General features: G+C 44.0%; 2 protein-coding genes across 6 annotated transcripts; one reads left to right on the top strand and one right to left on the bottom strand.

Annotated features, from left to right (window-relative positions):
* Nucleotides 1-1,734: 1,734 nt before the first annotated feature.
* LOC120689046 (transcription factor GTE12-like) lies at nt 1,735-10,501 on the bottom strand. 4 transcript variants are annotated; one of them, XM_039971402.1, is made up of 11 exons: nt 10,261-10,264; nt 9,407-9,565; nt 8,424-8,632; nt 8,288-8,336; nt 8,135-8,181; nt 7,963-8,017; nt 7,832-7,876; nt 7,573-7,694; nt 7,412-7,478; nt 2,398-2,519; nt 1,735-2,309 (listed from the first exon to the last, which is right to left on the bottom strand). In XM_039971402.1, exons 2-11 carry the CDS (start codon nt 9,432-9,434, stop codon nt 2,040-2,042), a joined length of 1,014 nt encoding a protein of 337 aa, XP_039827336.1. In that variant the 5' UTR covers nt 9,435-9,565; nt 10,261-10,264; the 3' UTR covers nt 1,735-2,039. The 4 variants fall into 4 exon arrangements, with proteins under 4 accessions (XP_039827336.1, XP_039827346.1, XP_039827342.1 ...); XM_039971412.1 differs by lacking the exon at nt 8,424-8,632 and having other exon boundaries at nt 10,261-10,501; XM_039971408.1 differs by lacking the exon at nt 8,424-8,632 and having other exon boundaries at nt 9,407-9,570; nt 10,261-10,483.
* Nucleotides 10,502-11,502: 1,001 nt separating this feature from the next.
* Nucleotides 11,503-15,933, top strand: LOC120689028 (protein MAIN-LIKE 1-like). 2 transcript variants are annotated; one of them, XM_039971385.1, is made up of 7 exons: nt 11,505-11,725; nt 13,662-13,751; nt 13,836-14,489; nt 14,581-14,742; nt 14,822-15,205; nt 15,289-15,583; nt 15,689-15,933. In XM_039971385.1, the coding sequence occupies exons 2-7, from the start codon at nt 13,668-13,670 to the stop codon at nt 15,856-15,858; spliced, it is 1,749 nt and encodes a 582-aa protein (XP_039827319.1). In that variant the 5' UTR covers nt 11,505-11,725; nt 13,662-13,667; the 3' UTR covers nt 15,859-15,933. The 2 variants fall into 2 exon arrangements, with proteins under 2 accessions (XP_039827312.1, XP_039827319.1); XM_039971378.1 differs by having other exon boundaries at nt 11,503-11,725; nt 15,289-15,933.
* Nucleotides 15,934-16,201: the final 268 nt, after the last annotated feature.

Here is a 16,201-nt window from a genome sequence, read left to right as displayed (position 1 = left end):
ATTTATACACTGACCTAAACAACGTCGTATTATGTATTTCGAATTTTCGATTGAAAACTATTCCTAAGAAGGTAGCGGGAAATTAAAAAAATTTAAAACTGTGGCCGCTGGGATTCGCGCCCAGGTCTCCACGGCCACAACGTGGAATTCTCATCACTAAACTACGGCCACTTTGTTGCCTTGTGTCAGTTAATGCAACTATATCACGTGATCAGCATCAGCTAGTTCCATCCCCGCTATACCGCTTGTACTACTTTGTAAGAGGGTGATTCGATCCATATACTAATATCTCAAAGTACTAAAGTTTAGCATTTTACTTTAGCTTACCAAACAGGCCCACGACTACATGCTAATTAGATGGTGTTTGGATCAGTGCTAATGTCTAAAAGTGCTAAACTTTCACTGGCTTCTTTAAGGGAACATATCTGGTGAAAACCACAGTTTTGATGAAAACTCGTGCAAATCACGGTAAAAAAGTCATCTAAATTCACAAAAAAATCACACATGTAGATGATATGATAATGCACAATCTTGTAAAATATCTTGTCCAAACTCGACTTCGTTTGTGAGATATAAAAATAACAAATTTCAAGCCAAGAAGCTGTCCAGATGATTTGTTAGAAATTTTTTATTTTATATCTCACAAAAGAAATCGAGTTTAGACAATATATTTTTCAAGATTGTGTATCATCATATCATCTACATCTATATGTGTGATTTTTTCGTGATTTTAGATGACTTTTTTGTCGTGATTTGCGCGGGTTTTCACGAAGGTTTAGTTTCCACCAGATATGTTCCCCTTCTTTAAACATGAGTGCTAATGAGCTAGACTATACTTTAATTAGGGAGCGCTTGGATCTAAGTGCTAATAATGTCTAAAAGTGCTAAACTTTACCACTACCTCCAAACAAGAGTGCTAATAGGATGGGCTAAATTTTAACAAAGACTCAAAACTTTAATATATAGTATGAATGAATTTTAACTAATAGCTCACCAAACACCCCTTAAAAACTTTAGCATGAGGTACAAAGGTGGTAATGGAACATGACTCATAGTGGTCTCTTCGCAATCCAACTTGGTTCTTAAATTTTTAAACTCAAAATCATATAAAATTAGAACCGACTCTTTTAGACCCCGCTCCTTAGATTATCTAGGTTAAATTTTAAAGCCGTTTACCACCCCGTACGAGTGCTAATAGGTACTAAAATTTAAACATCTAACTTTAGCTCATCCAAACAGACCCTTAATGCAGTAATATATAGAGCTAATTTCATAATTATGCCTATGGTTGAAATATAGAGAATTTGACCTTGCAGATTGATCGAACATAATAATTGCCCGTTGACTTATTGCAAAGCAATACTCCCTCCATATTCGAAATAATTGACGTTTAGGACAGCAACACGGTCTCCAAAATACAACTTTGACTTCTTATTTCTCTGAAAATATTTATTAAAAGTGATATATGTATACTTTCATAAAAATATTTTTCAAGACAAATCTATTCATATAATTTTTATATTTTCAAACTCAACAACGTGAGAGTTATTCATGATTTATATTCTCAAGGTTTGACTTAAAATTTGTCCAAAACATCAATTATTTTGAGTATAAAGGGAGTACATTACTAAATCCATAAACGGTGCCTCGCTGATTCATAAATGGGTACAAAACGGGAAAAAAGAGCAAAAAGAATGGCAAACCCAGCTTATAACAGCTTATAACACCATAAACTACAATATAACTGACACTATTCTTTTTTATTTTTTATAGAAAGTCCAATCAGTAGCTTGTCTGAATAGCCTATGACTACCTATAACATACATTGGCGCATGACAACCACAAAAGTGATGGTCATGCCAATATTATTCTACTCCAGCATACGGCAGAGACATTCTGGGGCAACTAGATTAGATGACACAGCAGACCACATGAATTGACACTAGTTTTACTCTGCTTATGAGGTTGCATGAAGGCGGAATAGATTACATAGCACACACATAATCCAACAATTCCAGATTCACAGTCTGAGAGGTATGCTATTGAGAGCAGCTGATCTCTCCTTCCTCAACATCAGCGTTCAGGGAGGTTGACACACTGTCCTCCATTTCATGTTCAACCTCTTCCTCAAGATCATTCTTGATGAATAGGCCAAGTGCCTCCAGTGGGCTCCCTAGGCCCTCTGGCAACTCAATCCCATGGACAAAATCTACGATCAATTTGCTCGGAGGATTCAATTGCCACTTTTGGCACAAGTTCTCCAGGTCCTTCAGAAAGTCACTATTATCAATATCAACAGTCTTCTTCATCTACACGCCAAAGAGAACACCTCGAGTAACCATAGTGCAGCATCAAGCATAGAAATGATCTGGTAAGGAAATGGCAAGCAGGAAGTACCATGTGCAGTGCCAATCGTGCGGCCTTTCTTTCCTTCTCGCGCTTTGTCCTCATTTCTTCCTCTAGCATTAATTGCGCAGCAGCTTCAGCAGCCTTTACCTGGGCCTCAATTCTTGCTTTCTCTGTAACATGGAAAAATTTTGAACATGAAGCCATGTAAGGTCAACCTTCATAGGACAGGCCTGACATAACCTTGTCAATATTTTTAGAGAAGTAGCTAGCATAAAATAAGGCTGATAGGCAAATAGTGAAACAAATAAACACGTACAGGAACGAGAAAGAAAGAAATGCCTCTATCAAGTTATGTTTAGAGAGTAAAAGTCCAGCAAAGTTTGGAGAGACAAACTATGCTTTGCTCTAGCCTAGACTTCAAGATGTCAACTAACTGGAACTCAGAGTTCTGAAGGCATACAGAAGGGTAAAAACATCCTGATCTACACGCAAACTCACAGTAAAAAGCATCCACCTTATAAGGCCAGCTAATATTTTGTGGGACATGAGTGATGTTGACCATACTTGTAATATTGGGCAAAAGCTGAGTCACGCATGAATTTTGTTTCAAATTTTAAGTTTTTTTAATAAATTTGAAAGTTTGGAATTCAAGTTTGCCGGCGTCCAGGGTATATATGATGCAGGTGGAAGACTATTGCCATCAACTATTAGCTGCGCTCAAAACAAATGTTCATGCTGGGCTACCCCTAACACCCTTGGCCCCACCCCGATCAAGCCATTGCCAATTCACCATCTCTTATCTCAAACCACAAATTTGCGCAAATGCAGTTACACATCAGTTTAGCAACCCTAATGTTATGGAGCTTCCAGACACTTATGAGATGCACCACTTTGGTAACGCTCTAGAGCAAATCTGCCCTCTGGAACAGATAACCAGGAGGCCACCATCATCCCTCAGCATGCGACGTGCACCTTCATAGCTCACAACTACAAAAGAAATTCTTCATGCCCAGCTCATAAAGAGATAATTGAATCAGAAGTTTCAAACTTAAATTGTCACTCGGTGTATGCTCTTTACTGTTGACGCAAAGCTAGCAGACTAGATTAGGATGGATTGTGGGGAAAGACCTTAAAATCAATAGGCGTATACTTAATAAGACTAAACCAAGTATAAATGAGATATCTTATGTGCTGCTATGCATCCCCTGGCGTACTGACGCTTGTCTATTTAACTCCCTCAAATACAAAATCATGCATTCGTGCTCTAACTAACTCTATGCTGGTTTGTGGCATGACACATTACGCCAACAATGACAATGGCATTGGCCCCACATATCTTGCTTCTCTCTCCTCTCTTCCATTCCAACCCACCTGCCATCTATTTCTTCTCACTTCTCCTTCATGCAATGACAGCATGCAGACCCCTGTGGCAGTAGGTGGATGCAGGTGTGTTTTGAGCACCGAATTCACGCACAGGCAGGCAAGCCAACAGGCCAAGCTCCAGATCTGGCGGTGTGGTGAACAAGCATGAAGGCTTTTGCAAGGTGCGCGCGAAGGGGCACTTTGGGCAGCAATGAGTCCGCAAACTGACGCAAGAAGCCGCATGCCTAGGGAATTCGGCACACACAAGTTGACCAAACAGGCAACATTGTCATATCTGGACAATTATGATCACGTATTAAATTTTTTAGCTACATCGAATGTCAAGCTTCTACATGACCATGAGCCGCACACGCAGTCACGGAGAGGTATGCAGGGGATCCATGAGCTCCTGACGACTTGCTGATATACAATGGCAGCAGCACTGCAGCAGTACAGGTGGGGCTGGAAGAGGAAGAGAAAGAAGCATGGAGTGCGCAGTCAATGCCATGTCATCATCCACATAACCTGCCCCAGCAATGAAACAATTTCCTAATTCACCTTAGGAGGTGTTTTAGACAATATTGAATATTTTAGGGGCCAGAATACCTGCTTTTATATTGAAGACAGTATTACTCATTCGAAATTTAAGTGGATGCTATAATGTAATGCTAATAGTGACGGAAATATTATTCGTGCAGATGCTACCAGCTTTCTAGTGCAGCTTTACAGGCACAGTTTCTCTATTGTGGCCCATTGTGTGTCCAACATGGCACTGGTCCCACAGGTCATTACCATTACCATCTCTTCCTCTTACTAACTCCCACTATCATCATCACGTTCTTCTCTGTCCTTCCTTTGGGTAGTAGTGCATGCCGGTTCTAGGGAGCCCGCCGCAAGTGATTGCATATATATACGCACATTTCACACATATCTTGCTTTAGACAAAAGGGTTTGGTGGTTCTTGCTGCAACAGCAAAGAGGCTACTATTGAGCAAAGGCAACGACAGGGCCATACTCACTAAAAAACATGCAAACAAGCCTGGAAAGCCCCAACAGTGCCATCAAAACATGTCCACCTACTTGTACATGATGGGGGACATTTGCAGAAGGGGAATGAGGAAGATCCCCCTCTACCCTCCGTCTAGGGCACAATAACAACAAAAGTAGTGATCAATTGTTCAAGGTGACAAAAGTACTAGTAAATTGTTTGTAGCATCATGACAAGTCATTGTCGACATAAAGTGCCGAACGGTATGAACAAAATATATGAGCTGCATCGCAAGTCTAGGAACAAGATATTACACTCAGGACCTACCAAGGACTGTTACTAATCAAGCTAGAAGCACAGCACTTTTTTTTTCACAAACTAAGAAACAATGAAATGGAGGGAGTATAAACAGCAGAGCAAAGAAAAAGCTGCACTGCTCCCCTCTCACCCTTTTCTACACAATCTTCCAATATGCGAGTCACTTTTCCCTTCCTCATGAAAACATCTGCCTCTATTCTTGCCTATCCAGTAAGAGTCTGGTGTGTATCTCACCATATCTGATACACGTCCATACGTAAAATTTTGGACGCACGTATCCATGTAACACTGGTGAAATACAGTGCTCTCAATGGAACTGGAAAATTTTGCAAAGGACAATGTACATGAAGATGGCATAGTCTACGGTAGTCATTGGATACGGTGAAAAGAAAGTGCCACTAGCAGAACTGAACATGGTAGACAAGGTTGTGCCATGGAGCTCCAAGAGGTACTATAATATCGATCGATGGGAATGGAAATATTCAGGTAATCCAAACCAAAGAAGCAGAAGGTAGACACTGGAGGCAGCAGTCAGAGGTTCAATTACTGTATCTAAGGTATAGCAACAGAATCAATGAAGCAAGGTGCTGCTACTATCCCCAATAGTGCCTGAGCAAAAAGAACATTAGAAAAAGAGAAAAAGAATAGGTGGGAGCAATCGAGTTTAGCAACGCGAATGAGGCAGAGGGTGAAGGATTTGGGGTGGGCAGACTGATGACTCAGATTTTTTGCTCGCAATTTTGGAGGCATCTATGTCACTCATAATAAAATATGACTTCATAGCATTTGCAACTGAATACCGATAAATTTCAAGAGTGGGAGGTTCTATAGTAAATTCCTAAGTACAGTAAAAGTCAATTCAAAATCCTACCAAATTTGCAGCTAAGCGCCAATGGAAACTCTCCAAATCAGCTCGCCATTTCAAACGAACTCCCCCTGGCCCTGACCTCACAACCTTATCTATTCTATCGACCTTCTTAAGTAGAATGCTACAGTTTCTAACATGACATGAGTAAAAAAAAATTCTAACCAGTTCATTGACAGCCAGTTATTGCACACCAGGCATTGATTAGGCTGGTTACTGCCAGTAGCTAGAGAAAGATGGTCAAAATGCATCTTCAAAATTGTAACCCTCCCAGAGCATATAAGCTACTAAAACACTTTTTCCTAAAGCAAGTTACCCACCATGTGTACTTGTCTAATCTATTTTATACTTTTTTCGAGAATGCTGCCACTCGGACTCGAACCGAGACGCATGAGCACTGCTTTCTAGGAGCAGGGTGTCTACCAATTTCACCATGGCAGCTGACTCGAAATAAGAGGTAACTTTAAAAATAGATCCTTATGAAAATGGTCAAGGTTTTAAGTTCAAAAAAAGGTCAAGGTTGAAGATCCATTGGTATTTAAGAATATCATCCCACAATTATATGCAATGCTCTACAAATTTTATTGCATCACACCAAATGTTGTCTACACCCCACTATCCGTATACAGAGCTCCATACTATTCCATATTTTTTCCCCCCAAAATCCAAAAGCTGTACGATAATTTCTTAAACTAGCTTCTTTTAACTACTCCACAAATACTAAGATCGTTTCCATGAATGACTCGATGAACAACAAACTGACCTATAATATCATCACAGAAAATTAGAAAAAAAAAACTGGTCTTAGAATTGACTGGCATGTTCAAAGGTCCCTCCATCAGTTCTTACCCATGATAAATATCATGCATCGTGCTACTATGTGACATGCTTGAGACCATATTAAAACGTAGGGCACGCCTGGCACTTAGGGCTCTATCTGGATAGGGGTGAATTTGATCTATCCCCTCAAATTAGCACAAAATTGCAATTTTCCCTCATAATCTAGATTCTAGGGGGAAACCCCTCTATCCCAACAAAAAAATATGGTGGAACATTGTTTATTCAGAAATTCTATTTAGAAAGTATTGTAATGAATATTGAGTAGAATAGCAAGTTCACCAACAATCTAATCACCCATATTATTGTATTAAAAAGGGACAGGACTAGTGAGAGCTCTTCATGAATACATAGGCTGTCATGGATCTAGATCGGGATGGCCCTGGACCCAAGGAGCGTGGCCTCGCAACGGCGGCGGCCGCACTCCAAGGGCAGGGATAATAGGTACTAGATCTAATCTATTCTAAGCCTATCCTTTGATGACTCCCTAACCTCTTCTTAAATAGACTACTAACCCTAGGCGCGCTACAGTAGCCGCGCCGCTACAGTAGCCGCATGCTGCGGTACTGGGCCGGCTACTGTAGCCCGCTGGCCCATAAGTCTGCCCGTGACATAGGCACAATTGAATCGACTAAACTTGGCAGAGGTAATCAAACAGATCAAGCGCATACAACCATCAGAACATTTCCTACCTTCTTGCTGCCTTTTTTCCAGTCTCTCTTTTTCCAACTGCAACTTTGCAATGTCTACTTCCTTCCCCTAGAAAATCAAAACGACATTCAGTAAGAGCCATAGAAATGTCTTCTGAAAAAGTTGTCGTGTACGATGTTCATTATGAATCCAGAAATATTACATGATCCAGAAGTGCATTTTGCTGTGCCTTCACGATTGTTCCAGCAAAACGACTCTTGAGCATTGCTATACGGAGGGCCTTACTTGGTGACAAAGGTTCAAGGTGTGCATAACTTTCCTCCCCTAGAATTCACATCACAAGATGCACTATATTAGCAAACAACTATATGTAGAAAATAAAGTTCAAGCTGTTATAACTATGAAGTAACAATGTAAAACTAAAATATAAGCAGGTGCATCAAATAACTGATAGCATCTACCTTGTTCAGAGGAAGCAAGAGAATTGCAAGACACTGACTCATTTCCTACAGTCATAAGCAAGTTTGTTAGATAACTGATAACATGGTATAAGTTCATAAAATTTGGTCGAAAGTATCAGCACAGACCATACCATTTGATAAAACCCTGATCTCATTTGATTGTATTCTTGATATTTTATCATTCTCCTGAAGATAGAAGATATTGCATAAGAGGGTAATGGACCATCATTGAGCTACTGATGGCACTATCAGACAAAGATAGGCACAAGTCAAAAAAGAAATAAGGGCAGTCAAGCCAAAAACCTTGGTTGAAGCAAGTGAATTATCTATTGAACGCTCTTGGCTACCAGCTGCATGAAAGGATTTCCCCCCAAAAAAAACAAACCATTAAAAATCCTATAGTGGATATGCTATATGATGAGAATCATCAATTGAGAGAAGATATGTCATTCAAACCTTTGAGGGAGGTATTCTCAGAGCCTCGGACAAAAAATTTTATTTTTACCTGTGTGGACAGCAGATAGCAATACATTAAAAATGTTATAAAAAAAAAAGAAATACCATCAAGTGGACAGGAATATAATTATCCTACATTCGAGGATATTGCATTTATTGATGGCTCCTTTGCCAGTGAATTTGAGCATGCGACCAGCCCTCCAGTAATCAAAGACTTTGATTTCATGGCAGCTTGAGGCTTTGTTGCCTTCATCGGTTTCTGCTCTTGTACTGAGTTTCTGACATTCCATTTTCTTATCACTGATCGCCATTCCGAGTCAAATATTCTATTTAACTGTTCAGCAACTGCATGGACATGATTTCCTGGAGGATTATACTTCATTGCATTTGCGAATGTAAGCCGCATGTCTGCAGCAAACTCACTAGCCGTAACATATTGCTTGTTTGAGAGTTTCATCTGAACAGTACCCAAGTCCATTGGATTACGGATAACATCAAAGTAATCAGGAATCCCATAAAGAACAGGGTCAACTGGTTTGTGGAAAAGCCAACCACCTTTGTGATCCATGAGCTTCTTCAGAATTTTCCCACACAGCTTGTGCTGTATGGGAAATCCTCTGTGAGATCACAGTGTGGCTAGCCGTGCTGTAGGGAATGGCACATCTGTGTTGTTTTGGTTAGATGTATGGAATGGACACTATCCCCAAGAAAAACTGCCAAGGCTATTCTCCTTTGCTAAGAATCAAAAAATTTCAGTGGCTGCCTTTCTATCAATCACTGACATGACCAGCCACTTTCACCTCCCTCTGTCTGAGCAAGAACATCAAGAATATATAGAATTATAAGGAATCATACAGGGCATCCAATTGAGAGAGGAGGACAAAGATCATGGAGCTACATTTGGGGTACAAAAAAATATACGTCAAAAAATTTCTATAACCACATGTACAAAGACCTTCAACCTCCAAGGCCCTTTCTCTGGATCTGGGAATCAAGGTGTTGCAACAAATTGAGAGTGTTTACATGGTTACTGCTAATGGATAGACTCAACACTAGAAATCTACTAAAAAGAAAAAATTTCAAAATTGAAGGGAACAATTACAATTGTGTCCTCTGTACCTCGCAAAGAGAAGAAACAGCTATGCATCTCTTCTTCACTTGCCCTTTTGCGATCAAATGTTGGCAAACGATAGGAATCCAATGGCAGTATGGAACCCCCTTCTTCCAGATGTTGGAGATTGCTAAGCACAATTTCAATGGCACCTTCTTCATGGAGATCTTCACTATTGCAGCATGGCAAATTTAGAAGCAAAGAAATGGTCTAATTTTTTAAAATTGTTCAGTTAGCTTTGGCAGATGGAAAAGCAATTTTGTGGATGAATGCCGAAATCAAGCTCATAGGATGAAAGTCTCCCTTAAGAATCCTTTTTTACCTGACTCAACACTACTGTTTAGAATCCTTGTACATAGGGCCTTTGTACTCCTTTTCTTTCTTTCTTTCTTTCTGTTTTACAGCCTAGCTCTCCTCTGTAAGTATCTTTTTGTAACTTGCTCTTTAACTTGTTTTTAATAAAAATCTTTACAGTGGGGGGTCTCCCTCGCTGTGTTTCCGGTTCAACAAAAAAATATAGAACAAAGTTGCATACCTTGCGCCAAATAAAGTGATAAACCCAAAAAGGAAACAACAGCAGAACAGTAACAGAAATTGCTTCGAAGTTACATGGCCAATTTTAAGCAGGAATTGTTTTACATAACTTCTGACAGTATATAATTCTTCAAAAGATTGCATCACAACACTATAACTTGCCCAATTATCCAACCCAATCTAAAATACACCGACGCCCACCGGCAAGCTCGAAGCAAGCCAAGACACATGGCAGCTTAGAAACCCTAGCCAGGGGGGGGGTCAAACGACCCAACCACAGCGCCTACTCTGTCCTCTCGAGACAAAACGCAAGGAGAGAAGAACCAACCTGGTGTCCGCTCTGCCGTCGCAGAGAGCGCGGGGCTGCCGCGCTAGTCCCACCCCCCGCGGCCGTAGGGTCGGGAGGCCCCTCCCTCTTCGCGCTCCCGAACCTCCTCAGATCCCACGAAGGCGCGGGTTGGGTCGGAGGCACGCGCGCGCCAACAAAGCAGCCGCCGCCGCTGACGCAGCTGCAGCTTTCCACCAGCGAGCGAGCGAGCGGCCGGTGGGAGGGGAATTTTTCTTTTTGAATAACATACCTGTATTATGGTTAAGGAAACGTACACATACCAGTACAAGTACGTATAAAGATACAGAGTACAGCTGTCCCCCCTAACTTTACAAAAAAGACCTCAAGAGAAAAGAAAATTGCAACTAAGTCCCTGGTCCCTTTCCCCGAGCAACTCCGAGGCCGGAAGGAAACGCCACCGTTGTGATCTGAAGGAGCTCCATCGCCTGAAAGCTTTAGCGAGCCGCAGTTGCCGTCCAACACGAAGGCTGGAACGATGTCGTCGTTGAAGAAACCTCGGCCGGGGACGCGCCCCAAGCTCCACAGATCTCAAATCGGCTCCCGCCATCGACTAACGCCGAAAGGAAGTCGAGGCCGATCCGCTCATCATCCGACCGCAGCTCCCACAGCCATCTCTGCACCTATGACGAAACGCATCACGAGCACTGCCGCTCTGCCGCATCGACGAAACAACAGCCGACGTAGACTCCTGTATAGGAGCCGGCGAAGCCAGACTCCACCTCCACGAGCTCGTTGGCGGCACCGGAGTGGAGCACCACCAAGACGAGGAAGAACTCGAGAGGACCTTATTACTTCGCTGCGCTGCCGCCCCCGCCCCGCCGCCGCAACCGGACACCGAAACCTAGATATACTAGGACCCAAGGTTTTAAATCGCCGGCTAAGCGGTTTAGTGGCAGGGCTGCCGTTACGGCGTTTAGCGGGCTATAGCCGACATTTAGCGGGCTATAACTAGTTTTAGCGGACTAAATACTATAGCGGCTGTCCTTTATAGAAGCTATAGCGGTCGGAAACTATAGCCGGCTATTTAAAACTTCGCTAGTACCTAAACTACACCGCGCGGCCGAGAAGCACGGATCCCCTCCACATCCAAAGCCGGAACGGCCATCAGATGCGGAGAGGATCGGCGTCCTGGCCGGCGGGAGCACACGGGGGCGCGACCGCCTCCTTTTCGCCTCTCCCAAACTGTAGCACTCGCTCGGTCGGGCTCGAATGGCTTCGATCCACCGAAAGGTGGGACCCACGTAGCGACCTGAGGACTGGGCCCCGCGTGGCAGCGGAAGAGACGCCCTCTCACTTGACGCCCTCTGTTGTCTCTTCTCTCTCGCACGGTCGCTTCGTTCTTCGCAGGTTCCAACCTCCAGCAGGAAAGTGGGAGGGGAATACGGGATCGGAGGCGCCCGGCCCCCGGAGGCGGAGGAGCGGCGCACCCTCGGACTCCTCGCTGGTAACAGTCGGCCGCGCCTCCTCTCTGTTGTCGCTCTTATCCCCATCAATTGTTGGAGTCGAGGGGAGCCGCATGGCGCAAGCCCAGATCCGGGGTACCATTTCGCGCCTTGGTTGGCGATTCTTAGTTGATCGAGGCATTAATGCACCGATTTCACTTCCCACAGTCTAGCTTCTGAGAATCCTTGGTTTTCGAGACACTGGTTTTTCGTGTGGCAAGGCCCGGCCGTGGTAGGATTAGGAATGTAGGACGTAGGAGGTCATTTGTGGAATGCTGCGAAATGTTGTGCAAAATTAGGGGGAGCTTACTGCATAAAGTACTGGAAGCATTTTTCAGTTAGTTATGACTCCCTGATCTGCTGTGGCTCTGGTTGGTCTGTATATTTTGGGATGGAGGAAGTAGTATATATTAATCAAACTATTACAGTTGGAACCTTTTATTTTTGTTATGTGGGAGGTTACCACCGTTCATACTCAATCTGTTATGTGCAGTATTCAGTATCACAAGAAGAAGTGTCACACACAGGTGTCCGGAATTCCGGATCAGCCATGATATCTTATCTTTAGGTTTTGGTTTCCTAGTCAGTTTAGATTGGTTTGTTAGTTCATTAGCTTGGGTTGTTAGCTTGTGCTCACAGATTGTAATCTGGCCAGACTAGGAAGAAAGTAAGAAGAATCAATTTGCTGTCTGCTCTCTCATCCCCCTTACTGGCTTGACGCCACTTGGGGTCAGCCCAACTAAGGGCAGGAAACCAGCCAAGCGACCACCCATTGCTGCCCAATACAATCACTTCCTCACGGGAGTGTCACAATTATTTGTCCCCCAAGGACTATCTTTTTAACACAGGAAAGTGGCCATATGTTTCTAGTCACCCAAGATATATACCACTGCTCGCAAGAGACTCTGATGGGGTTCTATTTTCCCAATTTCGCAACTGTTATAGTTTTTTTAGATTTGTAATATAGTGAAATAAAAGTACCAGAAAATGGAAAGCTATGAATGTATGTCAGGATGCAGATTAGAGTGGGTTGACCCAGTGACCCATTACCCAATTTTGAAATTTCAGTGCAAAAACTCTATAGGGCCAACCCACAAATATCTGGTGTCAAATTGGGTATGACACCGTGGGCCGTTGGGTTACCCATTGGGTCACACAACGTCATCTTCATGCGTCGATCTATCGGGAAGAATGCGACTCCTGCACGCGATGTCCGGAGAGGCTGCAGACGAGGCGATGAAGGGAGATTGACAGCTTGACCCTGCTGCGGCGGCGGCGTGCGGCGGCGGCCCGCAGGACAGCAACAGCGCCGGGCTATCGAGCAGGATGTACCTGTCGATCGGGCAGCCTGGTTACGCCATTGTCGGAGATGGAGGATGCCTCGCCCCTTTCATCAGATTATTGTAGGACACCAGATGCTCGCTCCTGCCGCTCCCTAGTGTTCTTGCTGCTGCTCAGCCATTGCTTTTTTTTGCTGCTGCAGTTTGGTGCTATCCAATTCAATGGTCGCCATTGACGTGGCAATCAAGCTCGCAGACAGTAACCTAGGGGCTAGGTCGGCATTAGCCTGTGTGGGATCCATCAGCTAGGCAGCTAGAGATTGGTGTGGGTCAGGGGTGCAGGGCGTCAGGCAACGACGAGGACTGGAGAACCGGAGACGAAGAGCATGTTGGCCTCTCGATCATTGTTGCGGCAGCATACTAGGCTTGCATGCTGAGTCGACCTAAAACACCAAAACCCAACAGACATTTGGATTGGGTCAACCCAAAACCTAGTAATAATTTGTTGGGTACCGTGGGTTAGTGTTTGGGTCAACCACTACCAACCCATTTTCATCCTGAAATGTATGGCATGTATCCGTTTATCATGTATCCCATTTTTGTTTTCATGTGTTAACTGTTGCTGCTGCCATCTTACCACTGCAATCATGTTTCTCAGGACAAAATGGACCTGGCATCAGAAGGTTTGACAGCACAACAGCAGAAGGCAAATAGTCGAAAACCAGTTGGTAGCTCACAGATTTGGACAGTACGTCTCTTTCTCGTTCCTTACTCCTCTTATTACTTGGGCATCTTAAACAAGTTACATACTGAGGTACTCTAAATTTTGTAGCGATATGGTGTTCTGCTTCCAAGCCAGCAGACTCGAAAGCTAAAGGAATGGGTTCTGACTAATCAGCAGCAACAGCTTGTTAATGCTAGTGGTCTTGGACATCTTGCACTTACCACTGGGTTTACCATTGATCGTTCTTTGCTTACATCCTTTTGTGAGAGATGGAACAATGAGACAAACACTGCACATTTCATGGGATTTGAAATGGCGCCATCACTTCGTGATGTTTCATACATTCTTGGAATTCCAGTGACTGGTCATGTTGTGACCGCAGAGCCAATTGGTGATGAAGCTGTGAATCGAATGTGCTTACATTATCTAGGACAGAGCCCTGGAAATGGAGAGCAATTGTGTGGCTTAATTAGGTTGACTTGGTTGTATAGGAACTTCAGTCAACTGCCAGAAAATCCTACCATTAATGAGATCGCATATTGCACCAGAGCATACCTTCTATACCTGGTTGGTTCCACCTTATTTCCTGACACCATGAGAGGATTTGTATCCCCAAGATATCTGCCCCTGTTGGCGGATTTTAGGAAGATCCGTGAGTATGCTTGGGGGGCTGCAGCCCTTGCTCATCTGTATAGGGGATTGTCTGTTGCAGTAACACCTAATGCCACAACACAGTTTCTTGGCAGTGCAACTTTGCTGATGGTGTGCTCTTTGTCCGAATGATTTCTGATTATTATCTGTGGTTTTTGTATTATCTGCCTCACTAATCTGGGCTTCCCCTTTTCCCCACAAGGCTTGGATTTATGAGTACCTTCCTATAACTCAACCACAACAGAAGAATCAGAGCACCTTGCTGCCCCGGGCTTGCCGGTGGAACTTTGGAGGAGCAACACGTGGACAAAGAAAAAAAGTTATGGAGTGGAGAAAAGTTTTCGAGCAACTTCAGTTATCTGAGGCAAGTCCCAAATTACCTACTTGTAATCGTGTTCCAATGTTTGAACTGTTATGTTATACTATCCCAATTATGTTTTCAGGTCAATTGGAACCCTTACAAGGACATGAATCCAGCAATTGTTCCAGAATATTGCATTGCTGCAGATAACATCTGCTACTCACGGACTTGGCTAATCAGCTTTAACATAAAGGAGGTGTATGTTCCTGACAGGTTTGCTAGGCAGTTTGGAAGGGATCAGGGTCGCCTCCACGGCGTACCAATGTGGGCAAGAAGAACATGGAGTAAGTGGAAAGACTGGAGGGTTGAGTATGCTCGTGAGATTGAGGAGTTCCATCAATTGGTTGGCTGCCGTTTCACCCCTTCGGCAGAAACCAATATCAACTCCCTACCACCAGATGAGTCTGTAGCTGGACAGAATGCTACTGGATGTAGTCAGAATACCTCTCATGACATTTCTTCAATGGTAAGGCCTTTACAGAAAGTTGATCTCTTGTGCATTTTGCTTACATGGTGGGCTTCGGTGTCCTTATTGTTTGTGACTTGCAGATTGTAGATTTGAAGAATGATCTCCCAGTAATTGATAGGTATCTTGAGGGACACTTGCTTCCTGCAGAGGTTGCAAGCTTCTTAGAGAAAGTGGGTACAATGATCAAGAACTACTCTCCACCACAGGGCAACAGAAGGAAGCATAAAGCAGCTCAGGGCCAAATAGGCCCGGTCAGGTCGAAGAACCCAAGGAAAAGGGGGAAACCTTCACTCTTTCAGGATCCTTCAAACCCTCATCAGTATCCAGGCGCGCTAGTCCCATATCAGGCAAGCAAGTGTGACATGGTGTTTGATGGTACGGTTCCTCTACTAAATGGGGGTGAGGAGTACAAGGAACAAGAGGCTATGGAGCCTTGGCAAACCTCCCATTTGACAATGACCCCGTCATCTTCGTCTCTAGGTTCAAGCTCACCAGAATCAATGAAGCGGGTTCGGCAAGATGAGGGCGAAACTCAAATTCCAAGGGACTCTGATGGCCTCCGGAGGAGTGGAAGGCTCTGCGTGCAGCTGAAAATGTTCAAGCACAGGGATGGAGTGGGTGCTGAGGCAGCTAATCCAATTTTTCTCTGACGGAGACTACCAGCTCTTGGCCTTCGTATTGTACAAAGTAGTGGAAAAAGAAAACTTATTTTGTTGCCCTGCTGAGTGATGACAGTGTCGGTACATTCGGACAGGAGTACACTCTCCTACAAGACAAGGACGAAGGCGCTCAGGAGCGGCAACCACGGACCACGGGTCCAGACCCCCGCGTACAGGTCCCGAACCTCCGCGGGCTGGACCTGGGCCTCTACAAGTGGAAGCCGGACCTCTAGGAGGCCTGAGTCATCGAGCCAGCCAAGGGACCTGGACCCAGCACCCTATTTGGGTAGGAGTCCGGAGCCCTCGCAAGCCCGTGTGGGTGCGGCCGCCGACC

The sequence above is a fragment of the Panicum virgatum genome, chromosome 2K, assembly GCF_016808335.1.
Source record: "Panicum virgatum strain AP13 chromosome 2K, P.virgatum_v5, whole genome shotgun sequence".
Classification (NCBI taxonomy): Eukaryota; Viridiplantae; Streptophyta; class Magnoliopsida; order Poales; family Poaceae; genus Panicum; species Panicum virgatum.
The sequence above is the reverse complement of the archived record's forward strand: the minus strand, read 5'-3'. Positions and strand labels throughout refer to the sequence as shown.

Bases quoted from the DNA above. Each gene is read 5' to 3' on its own strand.
- LOC120689046 (XM_039971395.1), bottom strand. From the start codon at position 8,855: ATGGATCACAAAGGTGGTTGGCTTTTCCACAAACCAGTTGACCCTGTT. The intron at 7,877-7,962 runs GTATGGTCTGTG...TTATGACTGTAG, and splicing joins GATCAGGGTTTTATCAAATG to GAAATGAGTCAGTGTCTTGC. The intron at 2,520-7,411 runs GTAGGAAATGTT...TCCATGTTACAG, and splicing joins GGAAAAAAGGCAGCAAGAAG to AGAAAGCAAGAATTGAGGCC.
- LOC120689028 (XM_039971378.1), top strand. From the start codon at position 13,668: ATGGACCTGGCATCAGAAGGTTTGACAGCACAACAGCAGAAGGCAAAT. The intron at 14,490-14,580 runs GTGTGCTCTTTG...TTTCCCCACAAG, and splicing joins GCAGTGCAACTTTGCTGATG to GCTTGGATTTATGAGTACCT. The intron at 14,743-14,821 runs GCAAGTCCCAAA...TTATGTTTTCAG, and splicing joins AGCAACTTCAGTTATCTGAG to GTCAATTGGAACCCTTACAA.